The sequence below is a fragment of the Lissotriton helveticus genome, chromosome 3_1, assembly GCF_964261635.1.
Source record: "Lissotriton helveticus chromosome 3_1, aLisHel1.1, whole genome shotgun sequence".
Lineage (NCBI taxonomy): Eukaryota > Metazoa > Chordata > Amphibia > Caudata > Salamandridae > Lissotriton > Lissotriton helveticus.
Genome location: NC_136061.1, coordinates 1,972,927,681 through 1,972,950,096, shown reverse-complemented (window position 1 = coordinate 1,972,950,096; position 22,416 = coordinate 1,972,927,681). Strand labels below are relative to the sequence as shown.

The 22,416-nt window shown below is 37.5% G+C and overlaps 1 protein-coding gene across 1 annotated transcript in view; it reads right to left on the bottom strand.

The window, feature by feature from the left end:
• The window catches only part of PCSK6 (proprotein convertase subtilisin/kexin type 6), a 1,486,774-nt gene that overhangs the window by 472,943 nt on the left and 991,415 nt on the right, over positions 1 to 22,416 (bottom strand). Inside the window, exon 9 of the mRNA XM_078683097.1 lies at positions 20,926 to 21,026. Coding sequence (XP_078539223.1) covers positions 20,926 to 21,026 — 101 coding nt within the window. The remainder of the gene's footprint in view (positions 1 to 20,925; positions 21,027 to 22,416) is intronic.

Sequence of the window (22,416 nt, the reverse complement as noted above, 5' to 3'; positions counted from 1 at the left end):
GAGGTTGGGCAACTTGATGAATACCGCTGGAGACAGAAGCACCATCAGGAGAAATTTTGTGCTCTTTCATCTCCTTAGCCCAACCAGAAGTATTCTCAATACCCTCAACAATAGCTAAAGCTTCCCTGAGGGAGGGATTTTTAAATAAGAGTTTCTCTTGTACTCTGGGGTTATTCGTACACCTAACTAACTGGTCGCGAATCAAGGAATCCGTGAGTTCCCCAAATTCACAAGTACGAGCCAATGTTTTTAGCGAGGCAACATATAAGCCAACCTTTTCTTTGGGTTCTTGTACTCTTGCAAAGAACTTATGGCGTTCCAAAACTACATTAATTCTGGGACCAAAGTAATCTTCCAACATTTTTAAGGACATGTGAAAAACATCCGAAGGAGAGTCACCAGAACCATCATTGATGGGTATTTCATCAATACTGTCATAAATATTACGACCCTCCACACCTAGATTGTGCAGTAATATAGCTTGTTTTCTTACAGCAGAAAATTTTTCACCACCTATGGCTAACAGATAAGAATCAAAAAGATTCTTCCATCTTTTCCAAGGTAGTATAGGTTCACCCTTTTCACACAGGAAGGCAGGGGGTTGGGTCATGGAAGAGGAGGAAGCCATAATGAGGTGAAACAGTCAGGTAAGATGAAATAATTAAATAAACTGCAATTATAGGTGTGTGTGTGTGTATCACAGAAGATACACAGTCAAAAGCCAAAACAGTAAAACCAAAACCAAAATATAAAACCTGAAAACGCTGATAATTGAGAGGTAAAAGTCGTTCTAGAATTAAGGTAGACAGTCTGGTTAAATTGCTGATCGTAGGATGTTGTCAAAGAAAAGCGCCGATATAGTCTGGTGAAAACGCTGAGGAGGAAACGCTGATCGTAGGAGAATAACTCGATTTCTGGTTGCTAGGAGACTAGCACAACAAAGATGGCGGCACGTATGCGCAAGGACGTGATGACGTGATGTATAGACGTCACAGTCAGGCGTCGCGCAAGGGGTGCCGGGATATCAGGGAAAGGCAGCACCCGAAGACGGAGTTTTAAGTCCCACGCAGCTCCACAGTGAATGTCAACAGAGCTCCATGACGATGATGATGGCCGAATGAAGAGAGAGCGAGGGAGCTCTCGAGGCAACAACCAGAGCGTGCACAACGGCAAAACCGTTGGAAGTCAGAAGAAAACAGGTAACGAATGAATGTAAAACAGGTTACCTTGAAGTGAAAACGAGGCAAGGGAAAAGGCGATTTCAGCTCAATATCAGAAAAAATCGCCAAAGATCGGCACTTGTTCAATTTCAGCGTTAATTTTCGTTTCAAATCCAAACAGATAAGTCACAGGGTACCTTCAGTGTCAAAACCACGAGTGTTGGAATAAAAGTCAGAAATCCAGGCAAACTTAAATCCAAAAGGTCCCAATTCCAGAGAGTTAAAGTCATAAAGTCTTAAAACAGAAGGCAATGGAGTCAAATCCAACAGATCCAAACGAATTAAAAGAGAGATCCAAAAGTGGGTTCAGGGTTGAGTGGTGATGTAGCTTGTCCCTTCCAAGCTGCCAATCGTCGCCAGTGTTATAAGGATGCTCAGACACTGGATAAGTTGAAGTTCAGGTTTAATGAAGGAAACATCACCAACAGCTCTCTAAGATACAGCAAACTCCTCCAGGCTCCAAGGCTACAATGCCACAGGAATGCCCAGGAGTAGAACCATATGACATGTGAAAGAATGTACCTATGTCATAACATAATGTAAAAAGAAACAAGCATTTGCATATTACAACAATAACCCTTCCCAAATTAATCACTAAATTAACCAGCGCATTCTAAACTTGATCCCTTCAACAGACTGGGAACAAAGTAATGGTCCGGATATTTATCTTTTGCAGATACAGAGCAAAAACATCTGTAAACACCAATCTCACAAATAAGGCACCACCAGAAACAGAAATGGTTCAAGCTCTTACAAGCAGGTTAGCTTAGTCAATGACTCCAAATTAATCAGTAATTATCACGAACTTTGAGATTACACCAACCACGACTCGACTCAAGGATGTATAATGCACAAATGTCTTTATCCAACAAGGAGTTTCCCTATTTGTGCCAGGAGGAATACCCTGAGTGTCGCCAATATCCTTTACAGGAGCTCCCACCTCAGTACGCCACAACTTGAGGCACCACAATATCCTGTACCACAACTTTGTTTCAACATTTGGCACCTTGTGCTCTAAACCCAATTTCCTCCTACAACTACTACCCATTACCATCCTTAAACTCTACTCTCCCCTTCTCCGCCATCCTTTGCTATGTTTCACTTTGTGAGCCAAGCGTTGAAAGGGTTGTACTTGGCCCAGTCTGCACAGTGGGCAGATCCCAGGAAACCAGTGGCTAACAACCTCAACCACCACTGTAAGTTCAGCAGCCCATATCTGTCCTTTGAGCCTCCCTTCTCCAAACAGGGTCAGACAATTGGTGACAAGTAGTGTAAGCTGTGCAAGTTCCAGTTCCAACTGTCTTAGAGAAAATATTAAGTTCAGGTTAAACACAATATTACCTACACAGTACAATGACTGGCACAAGGTTGCCATGAGTAGACCATGGCACTCTATCCTTAGATCAGTTTAGAAATTTGATTTAGAGAGAGAGTGGAAAGTTGCCATAAACAAGGATAGGGGATCCATGTTACATTTGTTAACAACCGTTTAGAGAAACTGGGTGGTAGGCACGAAACTGGGATGGACTCTGGGGAGGGTACCAGAATAGGAACCCAGAGAGAGAGAGAGAGAGTTGAAGTGCAAACTCTCTTGGTCCTTTAGTGCTTTTTCCCTAGAAACGCCCCAAGTGTGACCTGATGGAGCGAGATAGAAAACAAAATTTTGTTTAATCTCGTGAAGTCACATTTCCATAACATGAATAATAATATTAATGATTTATGATTTGTCGTGCTAATACAACTTAGATTAAACTTTACACATGGGGGGACTAACATGTGTGCTCATAAACGTGCATAATTGTTGCATCTTTTTGTTCGTGCAAAATAATAAAATAATTTATTGTTTTCGTTTTTGTCATTACTAACTGCTGCAAACTTAAAAGAAGCATGTGCTTGTTTTGCTTTTCCTTGTCTGTGTGATGTCATTTCTACTATTCTAGGTGCATATAAGTCTCATGGAATAACGGAGACTGGTAGATATAAACGCTGCTTTATTTGTTTGCAATGGCTAGATAACATTTTGATTAATCGGGTGGGTTAATTAATTAGTAAATCTTGGGGTGGATACAGAATCTACATTATTTCTCACATTAATACTTTTCTTGTGTTTGTTTTATACTAGAAAGCTTAAATTGCCTGCTTTTGGGCCTAGTCACTTGAGTCGCAGAAAAGAGCTGACTTGTAATTCTGCAAAAGTCACGAGACGCCCATTCTGAATTAAAGCGATTATCAAAGCTGCATTCACAAAGCAAAAACTGATGTGCTGTCATCATTCTGTCGGACATGGCCAAGGTCGAAAATGAACATTTTGTCAGCCTTAACTTGGCATCCGCGGAAGTTGCTTGGACGTAGTGAGAACAAATTTGAACATTTGTTGCAAACTCAGGAAGCTCCTGGTTTCACGTGGAAGAGACAATGGTCTCTAAGAAAAGTGATTTAATAGAACTTTTGAAAAGTGGGTGACATGTCACTTGTCACTCTCAGCCAATGGGACGTCGAAGATTTCTGAAAACTTTCCTTTGCGTAGTTCAGTTAGCGTAGAAAGGTATAAAAAGTCATGCCCCTAGGGATGGGCTGGCTGCTGCTTTCTGACTTTCCGATGAGGGTGAAGTGCTGTCGGACATTGCGTGGAGCACGTAAGAATCCTCAAAGAACTTTACTTTAATTTCTATCTATTTAGTTCAGTTAGGGACTTAGGTTTTAGAAATGCTAAACTTTAAATATTCACTTTAATTTTGATTCACTTGCTTAAATTGTATTTTTCTCACGTTTCTTTACAATCATGCTTGCTTCAATGCTAATAAAATTCATTTATAAAACTATCAACTTATATACCATAATTTAGTAAATAAAATCTTACTTTTGACAAACAAGCTGGTCTTGGTTATTCAGGAGTGTAGGTTACTATTAGCTAGATCACGTCGCCAATGGTGGTCGTTTAAATGATTAGGTTTTATTCTAATGACAATATTCTTTCCGCAGATGTATAAAATTGTATATAGTTTGTAGATAATATGTATATAGATTTAATCTGACCACCTGATTCAGTAGGCCCAAAATATGTCAGGTTTATAAATGGGTCCATAATTTAGTATAGAATTTTGTTTATAGGTTATGAAGTTGGGTAGCATTGTTTATGATATATTTTCTATAGGCCGCTGGATCAATTCTCTGGTAGCAGAAATTGATGGTTGCTAAGAGTAACCAAGGTAATATGGTGGTTGCTAAGGGTTACTAAAATATTATGGTATGGAAATAGGATCGATGTTTTAACACATGTTGAGTTCGTTTTTCGTGCTATCTGTAAGCTATACCGGTATAGATTGTGTGGCGAGAAATTAGTCACGCAAGCCATCTGTTCTGTTTGTAGTGATATCGCCGAGTATCACAAGAGGTATCGCCGTGTACCATAGTGTTGTCGCCGAGCAGCACAGTTTTAGGGCTAGGTGTGAATCTTGTATAGTGAGGGTTTTCTAAGAAATTAAAGCAGCATGAGAATAGGGACAAAGCGCCTTCCATAAAACTCACTGTGATAAGAGTATTAGTTATACCCGAGCTTGAGTGAAGGGTAAATTAGCGTCGGTGCATGATTATCTATAAACAGGTTAGAGTCCTGTACGGGTACATGTTTCATATCTATAAACAGGTGAGAGCCCTGTACGGATAACGTCGTTATTTTGCTAATGGTGCATGATTTCTATAAACAGGTGAGAGTCCTGTACGGATTTCATGTGTGTTTGAAATTAGGGAAATTTCAGTGTGAAAGTGCGAGTTTGAATTGTATTTTATGTTCAAGTGGAACTCTTAGAACTTTCACTTCGCGGTGGGTTCAGAGCAAAGCGAGTTCATGATTATACGTGTTAGAAGGGTGGGGTAAGGTTACTCTACTAACAATTGAATATTATCCTTAGTGTGAATAGCGCCGTCTATTCCGAAGTGTGGATACTTGAATGTATGTAAACTATCCTAAATAGTGAAACGAACAGATGTTGTCTTTATAGTCATTGTTAAGAATTAATTTACACTGAAAAGTGTTCTTAAAATGGCGCTGTGAAAAGATTTTGTGAAGGAGGGGTAAGCGCCAGGAGTGAGAAACGAGAAACCGCAGCTGCTGTGTACGTCACAGAGCCGCGCTGGGATTGGGTGACCTACGTCACAAGCTATATTCTGATTGGCTCTTGAGTCTCTGACGGCCTGTGAGTTGATTGGTCCTTCGGAAAAACTCCAAATTTATTGGTTGAGCAGAAAAGTGACGTAGCTCAACTGTCATTGGCTTGTTGGTGTGTTTCGCGCACGGATTGGTTGTTTTTCGGAACATCCCGGAAATATTTTACGAACGATTTTGTGAATTAGATTTAACTCCCAAAAATGAGTTATCATTTTAAACATGTTGAGAAAAAGTCAACATTATTTCAGAAGTTTAAGAATTTATTTTCACCTGACAAGAAAATCGAAACGCGAGGTGGTAAACTACTTCATAAGTATAAAACACCTGCAGCGTATATGGAAGGTGAATATGGATATCATACTGTCTTATGGTTCGATAGTTGGAAACGCTATACTAAGAACGACGGTGTTTTAACTTGGCCTGATGATGGTTCATTTAATGTAAAAGTCTTAAGAAATTTACGAGAGAAAATGAATGCTCTTGTTCCGAAACCGAGACCAACTCAATTTGAAGCTTTAGTTGAGTGGGAAGACGAGATGTATCAGTTACAAAGAGAAGCTAGTGGAATTAAAAGACCTTCTAAAAATCCACCTTGGAGAAGAGAAACTCATGAAGATAGATTGCGAATGTGGAGACAGGGAAACATGAGTGAAGGATTGTATTTAATTCATGAAATGGTAATGGGTACTCCTACAGGGAAATCTATGGAAAGTGAATCTGAGGATGCAGTCATGGAAGAAATATATACAACTGCTAGAAAGAATCAGCCTTTGAGACCTCCTAGATCATGGTCTACTCCGGTGGTTTCTACTGAAACTTCACCGAGTGCACCTCCAATTAATGAAGCTCCTAAACTTTATCCAAATAATTGTGAAATCATTGAAACTCCTAGAAGACCAGAATTCGAGAATGCTCGAAATGAAGGTAGACATTTTACAATGGCTCCAAGAGCAAGAGAACCTCCAAAAGATTATACAAGAGAGGCAAGAAATGTTGAAGATGTTGATTATAATGAATATTTAAGGTCTAAAGAAGAATTAATAAAAAGAATGACAAAAGGCATGGAAGCTGTGACAGTTCCAGTAACAATTGGTCCTGTTCAGCCCGTATTTGATCAAAAGGAAACAAACAAAACTGGATTAACTATTCCTTTAAATACAGAAATTCAAAAGGCTGCTGAAAAATTTTATTCAGACTTATCTGAAATAAACTCTTCTAAATCGAGAATGCCTGATTTAACCTTTAATGAGGATTTATCTCCAAAAACACCAATGGGTGCTATATCAGATATAGGGAGTCCTGAAGTCAGGGTAACCACACCAAAACTAGATGTGGCCAAATTAAAAGCGAATATCGAAGAATTAATAATTGGAACAATTGGTCCAGATAGTTTAAATTACTATCGAGATGATGAACTACTGTTCATTTGTAAAAGCATACAGTGGAAAACGAAAAACAAATATGATCAACTAGAGGATCTAGCAGCAGAACTTGAAATCGATGTGAGTAAACAAAAGAATTTTGCGAAACATTATAGATTAGACTTTTCAGAAAGTGACATCGAGAGTTTAAACTCAATGGGAAGAATAGTTCATATTAAAGATTTGATTGTCTATATCAAAAAGCTAGGAGAACTGAACAAATGGAGAGTAAAATGGACGAAAAAGAAGGAAGATGAAAGATTGGAAAAATTGTCAAAACAATTTCCAATGAGAGAAATTGCAGGTGGAGGATATGTTCATGTCTCTTGGTCGAGACAGGACATTCTGTTATTTACAAATGACTTTCCAAAATTGAGGGAAAAACCAGTTGAGTGGTACAGGCAAGTCGATAGATTTATCAAAGTGTCAAAAGTTCTGTGGATTGATTTAGATGGATTTTTTGACATTGTCGTTCCATCAGATCTTTGGACAGAATGCAAGATATCGATTAGTTGGCCAAAAACAGAACCTGAGCGAATCAAAGAAACAGGTGCTCCAAATCCACTTGTAATGGATTTTTATGAAAAAGTAATTGTTTGGATGAAAAACAAAATTCCACCCAAAGAAGTCGATTGGGTTAAAATAGAAAGGACAGAACAAGAAACAAAAGAATCAGTTCATTCTTTTTATGAAAGACTACTGTTAATTTTTAAACAATACAGTGGTTATGAAAAATTAGATGAAAAAGACATGAGCCATTTTGTCTATAGATTTGTTTATGGACTAAAACCTGAAATTGGAGAAATGATCAGAAATAGTATTGTCGGATGGCAATCACTATCTGTAGATGATATTCTAAGAAAGGCTAAGTATTGCAGTGATGAAATAGAAGTAAAACAGAAGAAGCTGAAGGAGAAAGCCATGTGGGCTCAGGTAAAGGTGGCTGAACAACAGATTGCCAGCATGGGAAATAAGAACACTAATTTTGTTCAAACTGGAAATACAAACCAGATACAAGGAAAGTTTAAAAGTAATAATTTCCCAAAGAAATTTAGCCCAAAGATTGAGGAGTTGAAACAAAGATTACCTTGTTTTAATTGTGGCGAAATTGGACATTGGAGAGACGAGTGTCCTCATCCTCCTAAAAACTTAAAGAATCCCTTATTGAATCCACAGATGCAGAATGGTGTTGACCTGCAGCGACAGCTACAGATACAACAGGGGTTAAACGAATTAAATATTCAGCGACAGTTACAGCAACAGCAACAACAACAGGTGAATAATCGTCAAGACCAATTGCCACAACCACCTTTTCCGAATTGTGGGGGAGTCCAAAAATATAATCCAAACGTGGGATTTCAGGGAAGTGAACAGGTAATAAAACCACAAAAACAGCAAAAGCAGCAAAGGGTTCAAATGCAAAATGCTTCACAACAATTTTTATTAGCAGAAAGTCAAGATAGCGATTCTGATGATTATTGTTGACGGTGCCCGAGAGAGGAGGAAGAGTGTGTTGTTGGAGCCACTCTTGAGGTTGACCAGTCTGGTCCTTTTGTAAACGGGAAAGTTAATGATGTAGACATCACTTTTCTAGTGGACACTGGTGCTACCCGTTCTACTGTTAGATCAGTGGAAATTGAAAACCTACCTCTCTCTGGGGATACCATCCAAGTTGTCGGAGTAAGTAATCAACAAATTAAAACTGACTTAACTGATCCAGTACCAGTTGAAATTGGAAACTACAGAGATAAACACAGATTTGTGGTTTGTAATAGTAGTCCAGTAAATCTATTGGGCAGAGACATCCTATGTAAAATGAATTGTAGAATATATTGTTCTCCTGATGGAGTTGAGTTACAAACAATGGAGGAAGATGGTTTATACAGAATGACAATGATGATGATGGAAGCAGAAGAAACAAAATTGTTTCCTGCATTTGAAGAAAAGGATTTACCTGAAGAACTCAAAGAAACAGTGAAATCTGAAATATGGGATTTTACTGGAAATGAGATGGGTCTAATGAAAAACGTAGATCCAGTAAAAATTACATTGAAACAGGGAATAGAATTTCCAAACACTCCACAATATAAAATGAAAACAGAAACAATTGAAGGTATTACACCTATAATTGAAAAATTAATCAAGCAAGGTGTATTAAAGGAAATGGAGAGTAGCTCTTGTAATTCACCAATTATGGGAGTTAAAAAGTCTAACGGAACATTTAGAATCGTACAAGATTTGAGAAAGGTTAATCAAATTGTCGTTCCATGTTGTCCTGTGGTTCCAAATCCAGCAGTAATTCTATTTCAGATTCCACATGATGCTGAATGGTATACAGTCATTGACCTTTGCAATGCATTCTTTACTGTTCCCTTACATCCAGACAGTTATGAAATCTTTGCTTTCAGATTCCAAGGTAAGACCCTCGGATGGTCAAGAATCCCTCAGGGCTATACAGAAAGTCCTTCAATTTTTAACGAACTGTTAAAAAGATCATTAGAAGACCTAGACTTACCTGGTAGGTCTACGCTAGTGCAGTATATTGATGATTTGTTAATAGCTGCAAAGACAAGAGAAAATTGTGTAACAGACACAATAATTCTGTTAAATCGCCTTGCAGAAGAAGGACATAAAGTGTCCCCAGCAAAACTACAGTTTTGTAAACAAGAAGTAAAATATCTTGGTCACAGAATTGCAAAGGGAAAAAGACAAGTAACAATAGAAAGAATAAAAATGATTCAAGCAATGTTACCACCAAGAACACAAAGACAGGTAAGAATGTTCTTGGGAATGGTTGGTTACTGTCGACAATGGATAAGTGGATTTTCAGTAATTGCAAAACCACTACAAAGACTGACAAAGTCAGATGTAAAAGATCCAATTATTCTCAATGATGCTGAAATGGATTCTTTTGAGAACCTGAAAAAGAGCTTATGCCAAGCTCCTGCTTTAGGCATGCCAAATTATGAGAAAGATTTTGAACTGTATTGCAGTGAGAGAGAAGGATGTGCATTATCTGTGTTAATTCAAAGACATGGAAATTTAAAGAAACCTATTGCATACTTCTCTGCAGTTCTTGATCCAATTGCTAAAGCATTACCAGGTTGTTTGAAAGCAGTTGCAGCTACAAGTATCAGCCTCGAACAAAGTGAGGGGATCATTATGGGATTTCCTGTGAAAGTTTTTGTGCCTCATTCAGTTGAAATATTACTGACGAGAGGTAAAACTCAACATCTAACAAGTAGTAGATTGACAAAGTATGAGAAAATCATATTAGGAGCAGATAACGTTTCGATTTCAAGATGTTTAAATCTGAATCCTTCTACATTACTGCCTGATTCTGAAATTGTTGATGACATTGAAACAGAACATGAATGTTTAGATGTCATGGAATTCTGCACTAAACCAAGAAAAGACATCAAAGACAGACCTTTGTCTGAATCGGATTTTGTCTACTTTGTAGATGGGTCATGCTTAAGATCCGAAGGAGGTGTCTTAAAAGCTTCATATTCAGTTTGTACAGTCGTAGATGTTGAAGAAGCATCATGTCTTGAAGGAGTTCGTTCAGCACAGGTGGCTGAATTGATTGCTTTAATTCGTGCATGTGAAATATCAAAGGATATAAGAGTTACCATCATTACTGATAGTCAGTATGGGTACGGAGTTGTGCATGATTATGGACAACTCTGGTCACAGAGAGGATACATGACATCAGCAGGATCACCAATTAAAAATGCAGTTTTCATTAGGAGATTAATTGAAGCAATACAATTGCCAAAAGAAATCGCCATTGTTAAGTGTGCAGCGCACACTAGAGGAACTGATTATATTTCCAAGGGAAATGCCTTCGCAGACGAAACAGCTAAATACTGTGCAAGGAAAAATTATTCATACAATCGGGAGAGGAGTAAAGAAACTGATTCAAATTCATTAATGCTAACAACTGTTGTAGAAACATGGCATGAGATTAGAGATTTACAAAATGAAGCAGAAGATGAAGAAAAAGACTTATGGTTAAGATCAGATTGTAGACCACGTGAAGAAGATGGAGTATGGGTTTACAAAGATGGCAGAGTAGTCTTACCAAATTGTTTGATTGCTGACATGGCCAGATTATATCATGGTCCAGCACATCTAGGAAGAGATTCTATGGTTAGACTTTTTAGAGAAACATGGTTCAATACCAAGTTTAGAACTATTGCAGAATCCTTTTGTCAAAGGTGTTTGTCATGCCAACAAATGAATCCAAACAGAAAATCAGTGGTGGGGACAGGAATAATTGGTCGAGAAGGTGGTCCCTTTACCAGGTTACAAATGGATTTCATTGAAATGCCCTTACACAATTGTTTGAAATATGTGCTTGTAATTGTATGCTTATTTTCAAGATGGGTAGAGGCTTTCCCTACACGACATTGTGATTCAATTACAGTAGCAAAACTAATGCTCAGAGAAATCATCCCAAGGTACGGTTTTCCAGTCACTATTGAGAGTGATGGAGGAAGCCATTTTGATAACAAACTGATGAAGTTAATTTGCGAAGCTTTGAGCATTGAGCAGAAAATACACTGTGCATACAGACCAGAGGCATCAGGAGTAGTTGAACAAATAAATGGAACAATTAAAAACAGAATTGGAAAAATGTGTCTTGAAACAGGTATAAAATGGACTGATGCTCTTCCACTTGTTTTGATGTCATTAAGAAGTACACCAGATAAAAAGACAGGTTTGAGTCCTCATGAAATTTTAATGGGAAGAGTTATGAGGCAAGCTTTTGTACCTGTAGGTAAACTGTTGAGCATAAATGACAGTGCTATTTTGGATTACTGTAAAAGGTTATCTGATATGGTAACTTCTGTATCTAATCAGGTGGGAACTGAAGCTCAATCAGATGAAAAGGTTTTGACACATGATCTGAGACCTGGCGATTGGGTCAGAACGAAAGTACATCGGAGAAGGAATTGTCTAGCTCCTAGATGGCAGAAACCTAGGCAGATAATTTTAATCACTACTAATGCTGTAAAGTGCAGAGGATTGAAACGTTGGATTCATCCTAGTCATACTATTCCAGTACCAACTCCTGAGAGTTCTGATGTTGAAAGTGATACTACAGACGATTCTGATTCTGAAGCAGAAGGCGAAATAGAAGGTGAAATAATTCCAGATTCTGAAGATCGACAAGAAAGTCGACATCTGGAAACTGTGCCAGTGAATGGAAATTTGACAAGAAAAGACTTGGAAATAATTGAAATAGATTCTGAAGGTGAAGAGAATCTGTTAAAAGGAAAGATAACTGAGGATTCGGTTGTCTCCATTGAAGACAAAGAAGCAGAACAAAAAGAAGTTTCAGACCAGGAGAGTATCGAAAGGCAGAGAATAAACTCTGAAGTAAGGAACAAAAATCCGAAATCTGGGAAGTTGGGGGTAATTGAGGAAGAGGAAGAAAACGAATTACCAAGTACCAGTGATGGAAGACAAAGTGAAGTTCCTGAAGGAGTGAAATTGCCGAATAGAGAAGTTCCTGAGTCAATTGAAATTTCAGACTACGAAACTGAAGAAAGTGACGTGGAAGGTGAAAGTGAAAACAGAAAGAAAAGGACTTGGAAGTCAGAATCAAATAATTCTGAACCAAAGAAGAAGTACGTGAGAAAAGCAGACTACTGGCCAGGTGGAAGATTGAGAGTCAGATTGATCAAAAAGCCAAAAGAACAAGTTGAAGAAATCAGTAGTCAAAAGAGTCCTGGAAAAGAAGTTGGAGTTGGAAGAAAAATTGAAGTGATATCGAGAAAAGGGAAGAGAATAATAAGACCAAACCAAAAATACAAGTCTCCTGAGTGGACTTACTTAGTAATTCCACCTGTTATTGACATATATGATAGTAGTGAAGAAGAAAACGAAATCCAAGAAATTAGTGACAATGATTGAAGTACAGAAATATTAAATTGGCAAAAGGCTGAAGAAAATTTGTTAGTTGACACAAGGTCGAAGAAAAACTGTTTAGTTGAAGAAAACTTATGTATGACATAAGGTCGAAGAAATCTTGTTTAGGGTTTTAAAAAAAAAAAAAAAAAAAATATTTTAAAAGGGGGGTGTAAATATAAATTTAGAATTTTAAAATTTATTTTTATTTTTTTTGAGGCTAAAATTAACCAAGAATGCCTTATGTTAAGGAGAGCACTTCAAAGTGTTCTGTTTTTAAAAGATGCTGTAAGATGACTCTGGTGTGTCTGCTCATTTTAGTTCTGCTCTGGTTGGTTCTAGCTGTGATTATCCCTTTAGAAATGAATAGAGAATTACACAAAGTTAACATAACAAGCAAAGCTCTGGTTAGCCAAACTAAACATAGTGCGTCTGCAAAAGTTATTGATCATCAGCCTAACATTCATCAAGATAAATCAATTGGTGATTTCTCAAGTAATACATTCACAAAGCTATTGAGTGAATATGTTAAGGTAATGGATGCAAAAGACTGCTACGTCTGCGTTAAGTTACCTGCTTCTGTTTCTGAGGGAGTAACATATAATATGCTTCCTCTCACTTATGCTGTAACATGTAGTGTATTAACTAGTTTATTTTATCAAACTGGACGTTTAGAATATTACTATTCAAATTATGATGAAATTTTTGCAAATATTAAGATTGATAATGCTTTAAATAAGCATAAGAAAGCAAAACAAATGAGAGAATTTTTCCTTGTTACTAACGAACTCACTTACGAGTATGCTTACAAGAATAATCTAACATGTAAATTAAGTGCTGAAGGAAAGAAATTTTTGAATATGGTTGAGGAGAGAAGAGCAATTTATAAGAGGAATGAATTAGTCAAGCAGACTAAGTCAAGTTTCTGGCAGAAAGAGGATGAGAAATTAAATGGCAAAATGCTTGAAAATATTGCAATTCACATAGACAAACCAGTTAGTGGAAAACTTTGCATTAGAAGAGATAATACACTTTTTGATAATTACTTTGTAGGTGCAAGTAACTGTGAAGATACTTATCAGATTTTGGGAGGTTGGGGATTTAAAGGTGGAAAAGATCCTATCTTTCCTGGGATTTATTTTGTTTGTGGTGACAAAGCCTACTACAACCTTCCAGACCACTGGTATGGAACTTGTTATGTGGGAATTGTTTTTCCTAAAGTGTTTCATGTTGACAGAGATTCAGAAGGATTGTTTAAAATTCATAATTATGTAAATAGAGTTAAAAGAGAAACTTTTACTGAAGTTCTGGGAGATATTTTTCAAGCTGTAATACCTTTTGTTGGTATAACCCTAAATGCAGGGAGAATCAGAAAATTGTCCACTATAGTTGATAGATTATCAACTGACACAGCTGATGGGTTCCAATTAGTGAATGTTGAAGTTATTGCAATTAGATCTATGGTAATACAAGACCGCCTTGCTTTAGACATACTCCTAGCAAAAGAGGGAGGAGTCTGTGGCATTTTACATGTACAACATTGTTGTACATATATACCTGATGAAAGTAAGAATATTGAAATGTATATTAAGAATATTACACAAATGCATTCAGAGATAATTCCTTTAGAAGAAGATGATTTTACAGGGAAACTTTCAAAAAGGTTTCAAGCAATTAAAAACTGGTTTCATGATATCGGAAGTTCAATTCTTGGCAAGATTCTGGCACCTTTGATTATAATAGTATTCATTTTTATTTTGACCAAAATAAGTTGTTTGTTACATAAAAGAAAGAAACAGTTGAAAGAGAAGAAAAGAATCTATAAACTCAGAAAAGAAGAAGAAAGAGAGATCGAATTACAGGAGTTACATAGAGAGCGTTATGCTAATTGCAAAGATTATGCAGAAACAGACTTTTAGGTTTACTAATACAAATGAATTTGAATCGATTTCTTAGAAATTTAAATTATCAAAATTTTGAGTGCTGATGTGGTGATTTGTTAATCACCAGATGAGGGAGTTGATGGAGCGAGATAGAAAACAAAATTTTGTTTAATCTCGTGAAGTCACATTTCCATAACATGAATAATAATATTAATGATTTATGATTTGTCGTGCTAATACAACTTAGATTAAACTTTACACATGGGGGGACTAACATGTGTGCTCATAAACGTGCATAATTGTTGCATCTTTTTGTTCGTGCAAAATAATAAAATAATTTATTGTTTTCGTTTTTGTCATTACTAACTGCTGCAAACTTAAAAGAAGCATGTGCTTGTTTTGCTTTTCCTTGTCTGTGTGATGTCATTTCTACTATTCTAGGTGCATATAAGTCTCATGGAATAACGGAGACTGGTAGATATAAACGCGGCTTTATTTGTTTGCAATGGCTAGATAACATTTTGATTAATCGGGTGGGTTAATTAATTAGTAAATCTTGGGGTGGATACAGAATCTACATTATTTCTCACATTAATACTTTTCTTGTGTTTGTTTTATACTAGAAAGCTTAAATTGCCTGCTTTTGGGCCTAGTCACTTGAGTCGCAGAAAAGAGCTGACTTGTAATTCTGCAAAAGTCACGAGACGCCCATTCTGAATTAAAGCGATTATCAAAGCTGCATTCACAAAGCAAAAACTGATGTGCTGTCATCATTCTGTCGGACATGGCCAAGGTCGAAAATGAACATTTTGTCAGCCTTAACTTGGCATCCGCGGAAGTTGCTTGGACGTAGTGAGAACAAATTTGAACAATTGTTGCAAACTCAGGAAGCTCCTGGTTTCACGTGGAAGAGACAATGGTCTCTAAGAAAAGTGATTTAATAGAACTTTTGAAAAGTGGGTGACATGTCACTTGTCACTCTCAGCCAATGGGACGTCGAAGATTTCTGAAAACTTTCCTTTGCGTAGTTCAGTTAGCGTAGAAAGGTATAAAAAGTCATGCCCCTAGGGATGGGCTGGCTGCTGCTTTCTGACTTTCCGATGAGGGTGAAGTGCTGTCGGACATTGCGTGGAGCACGTAAGAATCCTCAAAGAACTTTACTTTAATTTCTATCTATTTAGTTCAGTTAGGGACTTAGGTTTTAGAAATGCTAAACTTTAAATATTCACTTTAATTTTGATTCACTTGCTTAAATTGTATTTTTCTCACGTTTCTTTACAATCATGCTTGCTTCAATGCTAATAAAATTCATTTATAAAACTATCAACTTATATACCATAATTTAGTAAATAAAATCTTACTTTTGACAAACAAGCTGGTCTTGGTTATTCAGGAGTGTAGGTTACTATTAGCTAGATCACGTCGCCAATGGTGGTCGTTTAAATGATTAGGTTTTATTCTAATGACAATATTCTTTCCGCAGATGTATAAAATTGTATATAGTTTGTAGATAATATGTATATAGATTTAATCTGACCACCTGATTCAGTAGGCCCAAAATATGTCAGGTTTATAAATGGGTCCATAATTTAGTATAGAATTTTGTTTATAGGTTATGAAGTTGGGTAGCATTGTTTATGATATATTTTCTATAGGCCGCTGGATCAGACCCCACATTTACTTTCCATGTTTTTAGAAAGACATTTCTACTCTCCACTTCGCCTTGATTTCAAGGTCACCACCATCACACACCAGGGGTTACTCCCCTGGTGGGTCAAGACTGACTGCGACTTTGAACTTGCAGTGGACTGTCGAGAAAGTGACGGTTGAGAAAGAGGATAAGGCCAGGGTGTTTGAGAGGGGGAAGTTGAGATTATCTCACCAGGAACAAGAGGAAAGAAGAAGGAAAAGACACAAGGTATGGGCTCAAGACAAGAAAAAAATTGAAAAGGGAGGATAAGGAAAAAGAGAGAATTGGAAGCAGAGAAGATAGCCTTAGAGAAGGACAAGCTTAGGCTGACAGAAGAGATATCTACATTTGGGATAGGCAAATCCACTTCCAACTCTGCAGGATGACATGCACAAATTCCAAATGAGCTTGTGCACATGTATAGTGAAGGCCAGGATATTTTTCAATGGTTTGTGAGTTTTGAGATCGCTTGTAGAGTACATGCCTTGAATGATTTGTATCAGGCAGCCACTTTAATCAGTCACTTGCTCATCAAAGGCAGTCACTGGAAGAATTCCTGTAACTGAGGAAGGAAGATCTGATCAGATGGGTTGGGCTGTAGCCAGCTCAGTACATTCAGAGATTCAAAGAACGAAAGAAAATGAGTGATGTTCTGTTTGGAACTTGGATTCAAGTATGCTGCGAGATTCTAATTAGTAAGTGAGAGGGAGGGAAGTTAAGGATTTTCATGCCTTTAACTAGATAGATATGTCACACTTTACATAAAAGGGTCTAGGGAGGCTTGCTGTGTTGGCTGACAAGTGATTTGCTAACATTGTTAACAAAGATCTGGAGCCACATAAATCTAAGCCAAAGTGAGAGAGTAACTCTCAACAGACTGCTTCCAAAACGGAGGGTAAAGGTCAGGGCATTTCACAATGTCCAAAGGAGGACACAGGCAACAAGTAAACTGGGATCCAAGTAAGGCAGGAAAAGAAAAGAGAAGGGAGGACCAGAAGCTCATGAAGCCCCAAAGTGATTGCATGTTATAGTGTCACAAGGATGGGCACTACAAAATAAACTGTCAGGTAAAAGTCATTGAACAAGCTGCACTCATCAAAGCAAATGTGTTACTATGGGCGGAGAGATCAGATAAGGGTCCCGTTGCACTAAACCAAGTATCAGTGGACATTTGAGAATGTGACCCAGCAGCCCTGAAATCCTTCCAAATATCATGTGGTGAGCATTGAAGGCTAGTATCAATGGAAGGAAGGTTAATGCCTTGAGGGATACAGGTGCATACAGGACTATGGTTGAGAGGAAGAACCTCAAACCTAGTGTGACTTACATCTTCTTCAAAGCGTACTGCCTGCAAGCCAATTGGTTGGTAGAATCATTTAACAAGACCCTCAAGAGCATGATTAGAACTCTGCCAGAGAACCTCAGGAGGAAGTGGGATCTTCTACTGTCTCTTATTTGCCTGCTGAGAAATTGCATAGAAAGTAGCTGGTTTCAATCCTTTTGGCTAAGTATGTGGCCCACTCACATTAGTCAGAGAAGGGTAGGAAGGAATATCAAACTCACCTCAAAAGGAGGTGGAGGACTGTGCAATTGGCCTCAGGAGGTTGATGGTGCAATACTCAAGTCACACAAAGAAAAACCTTCAGCCATGCCAACGCATAATGAAGGAGTGGAACAACCAGAGAGTGACACTAACTGGATACCAGGAGGGTGGGTGCTGATGTCCATTTGTTCAAGAGCTTTGGAGGAAAAGTGGTGTGGCCATTAAAGGTAGCACAGAAGTTTTTGGAGGTGAACTTCGTGGAGGCCATAGGAGCCATAAGGAAGCCAAAGAGGGTGTTCCTAAGGAAAATATATTTTAAAGTAAGCATCATGGAAATGACAGATGAGGTTGAGGAAGAGAAGAAATCCCTTTCTGGCCTACTGCATGCTGATGAGAAAGATGGTTCTGTATATAAAGTAAAACTTGTGCCTGAACTAATACCTGAGCAGTGACCGCAGTGCAGAGATGTGCTGGGACAATAGTCCCATCAATTTTTGCTGACTTCATGGTTGAGACCTCTTTCCGTACATGATATAGATACAGAGGATAGCTTGCTGCTGAAAATTATGTGTGAAAGAGACCAGGACTGATTCAAGGCAGAAGACGACATACTTAATTGAGAGTTGCTTTTCTTGATCTGATATGCATATATGCTGATCCTGTCGCGTGATAACCAAGATTAATTCTCACTTAAGTCTGGGTGGTAGAAACCTTCAATTAACTTACCTGTGAAGTTATGTAGTAAAGGTACTCCTGAAGTAATTACTCCTGATGATGTTCCTTGCTGTGTAATACCAGGCATCTTTCCTCCTGTCCTGACAGATACCAATTTTAAATGAGCCCCCCGGCTACCTCTAATAGACGTCCATGCCAAATACACAATTATTTATTGTATTCTTTATGGCACAAGTTTTATTACTGAAATGCTTCCGTATGGCACAGAATTGATCACTGGAATTCCTTTCATTGATTCATAATGTATTATTGCAATTCCTCTTCAATGCACAGTAGTCATTATTTATCCTTATTGAGCAGCTAAATATTGCTGCAGTTCCCTTGATCTAAGAGGACTAAATCAGAGTATGTAGATAATGGGATCCCATTACGAAGACATAGGAGAATTCATTGATTTTGGGACATTCACTTTGAAATGTTGTAGTCATCTATGAAGACTTTAAGGCAATTGAATATGAGTCTAGAAGGAAATAGATGATGATTTATAGATTGTTTACATGATGGTGTGCGGTATATTTTGGAATTTGGGAGATACTGATTGATTTGGGTGAATGTTGTGCTAATAGTCTCAGGTTATTACTGGCGCATTGTATATGTTTTCCCTTTTCTTTTGATATTATTTTATGAGTGTGTGAGGGAAATATCATGCTGTAATAGCGGCTATTAATGCATGTTTTAGGTATTCCTTTCAAAACTCAAGAGGCTTTTTATTAATTAACTCGGACTAAAGGTTTCATGTGCACTGTCTGTTTTCATTCTTGCAAGATTCTTAAATGGCAAATACCAAATTCAGCATTGCCTTGTCAATTGTAATCTGTACTAACCCATAAATTGAACAAAAAAACCTTTAAAATAATGTTTTGAGGGAGAAATTGAAGTACACTTATGGACTTTACATAACGACCTTCTTTATAATTGAGGCTCCAAACTTTTCATTTGATTGTTTTTTTTTACACATCGACCACAAAATAATCGGTCTCCTGACCGGTATTTATTTATAAAAATAACAGAAATATAAGCATTCTATTTTATAATAATTTCCCTTGCTGTGAATAAGCCTCTTGTTTCAGAAAATGTAATCTCATGTAGCTTTCACACTTTACCGCTCACTGCAAACACCACCCCCGCTGTGCTCTGAGCAGGAGCTCGTGTGTGTGCATGCGCGCAAATGAGGGTTACTAAAGAGATACTTTTGATAAAAACGTAATAATCCTAATTGCATGGAGCACAGTTTAAAAAAATAATTAGTATAACTACCTTCCCGTCCACATATGCAGGTCTTCCACATTGTCAAGCATAGTACGACGAAACTTGCCTTGCTATGAAGGACCTCAGTTTTCAGTGCTCTCAATATAGTCATTTGCACATAATTTAAAACATTTGCAGAGCTTGAATCCCTTTGGGATTAAGCACTGCAGCTATTAAATAAACATCACAATATGTTTTTAACAAAATGTAAATATAAACGTGCTGAAGTGCTCTATATGGCTACTTCAAATAGCATGAAACCCCTACAGGCATCCATGGACGTGAACATTTTTCATGCAAATAAATGTGGAGAAATATTAGTTCCAACACCCTCTTTCTTGCAGAACACAAATATATGTGGAAAATGCCAATAAAATTAGAAAACAGAAATATCAATAACTATAAACAAAACTACCAAGATTTGAATATCATTACATTTATAACCTTACTTATATCCCCAATAGTTTTATCATCATTCTAGACAATGTATCTTAAAACAGCAGTAATTTCGCAGCCACCCGCCCCCACCCCCCAACGGATGGAACTCCAAACCTGAATGTCTTTTCAGCCAGAAAGGCATATTTTGTTCCCATAACAGTTTTTTCCCATAATTAGGGCTCTTTTTAAACAAATAAAAAAAACAGAGCATATGCTAAGAGTGTTAAACTAAAATTTGATAAACAGCAGGCAAATTGTGCCAAGTCTAGAAGGCATGCAGATGGAGATTTGAGGCACCGACAAAAACAATATACATACATCTTTCCCACTGTAAACCCCAGAAGCCTCAAAAGCCCTGGTCCCACTATGCAACACAGCACACAAGTCTATTTACTATTTTTTTTTCAAAATGTAACCGCTCACTTTACTAAAAAAAATGCAAGGATAGTCAAGATGCTTGGTTCTTACCAAAAATACAAGACTCCATTAAAATTGTGTCACTTTCTGGTGGAGTAAGAGAGGACACTCCTTCTACGACTCAGACTTGGAGAACTAGGTTAACTCTGTAAAATGAATCACGTTGTCTTCCCTTGGCAGTTCACCACATCTTTAGTCAATTTAGAGCAAACCAGCGATATACAAGACAACAAAAATCAGACTTACTTTGCTTCTAATGCTAGAGCAATGATGCCTGCAACCATGGGAGCAGAGACAGAGGTCCCGGTGTGGCTATCTGTACAACGCTGCCTCAAGTCTGTGGTTACCTGTGGAGGAAATGACATCTCAGTTCAGTTCAGTTAAACTTTATTCGGTCTATTACAACCATCAAAGTAACCAAATAAATAAAACACCTTCTAACATCATCTAAAAACTGACCATCCTCACAAAGAAAAAAACATTAAAAACTAGCATTTAAAAAAAAAAATCTAAAACACACAATTTCAATTTAAAATCCTGAAGTATAACATTTTTATTACCACATGATTTTTAATCTTATGTTTCTCCGTCGCCTAATACGCTTGACCTAAACCTCTCGATAATCATTACATTTTAGAAACTCCTTAACTTTTTAAATATATTTACCCATGGCACAAGCTATGTCTAGATTGACCATTTCTAGTAAAAGGTTTACTTCTTGCAACCTATTTTTAATATCATACTTTTTAAAAATCGGGCATAAAAATTGTATTCGCAGTTCTAACAACTTCTGGCAATCTAATAAAATATGTATGATATTACAAGTTGTTCCTAAAGTGCACGTACATTTACCTTCATTATTTAGCATAAAGCTTTTTACCTCTTTACTCGCATAACATGGATTTACCCCACTTCTTAGTCTTAGCACTGCACGCCTTAACTGGTAACTGGGTAGCCTGTCAATATAAGGAAAATGTTGATCTTTTTGCCACACTCTGACCAAATGGAGAACCGAACTTTTTCTAGAAAGATAGTCTTGATCCTGTGCCCGGGAAACTTCAGACCCCAGCATCTTAAGCTCTCTCTGATTGATCTCAGATTTAAGGGACTGGCTTGCAGTTCAATCTTTAACTTACAACAAGCTTTGCGAACTATAGCTCTAGTTCCTTTTGCCCAAGTTAAATCACTTTTTATGATTGCATTCTGGCACCATTGTGAGATTTTAAGATCTTGACCCAAGCTCACACGTTGCCAGAATCGAAGTAGGGCCATGGACGTTATAATACCCCATGAGGTGGTTCCCAGTTCATGTCTCACTGCCTGTACCATAGAAGATCTAGGCAGAGAAAAGAGATTTTTCAAACTGTTTCCCTCCTCTACATCCCAGCTATTTTTGCCATCTCAGTTGGTCATATCACCACATGACGAACAAGTGAGTATGAGCACAGTTTAGAGATACCCTTTACCCATGGCCTTTTCACAAAGCAGCAGCCACATTTGCATACTGTAAAGCAGTGGTCGAAGTGCATTAAAAAAGTATGGGAACTGTGATGCTGTGTGCAATGCGGCTGGAGTGAGTGAGCGTAGGGGCATGGCTGAAAAAACTAAATATTCTGTAACTTTTTCCGGTCTTTCACCTTCAGGTAATTACATATAAAATAACGTACAGCTTAAATGAAAATTAAATGCAAGTTATGTTAATTGGTGAGAAATTCACTATTGTTCATTATGAAGCCT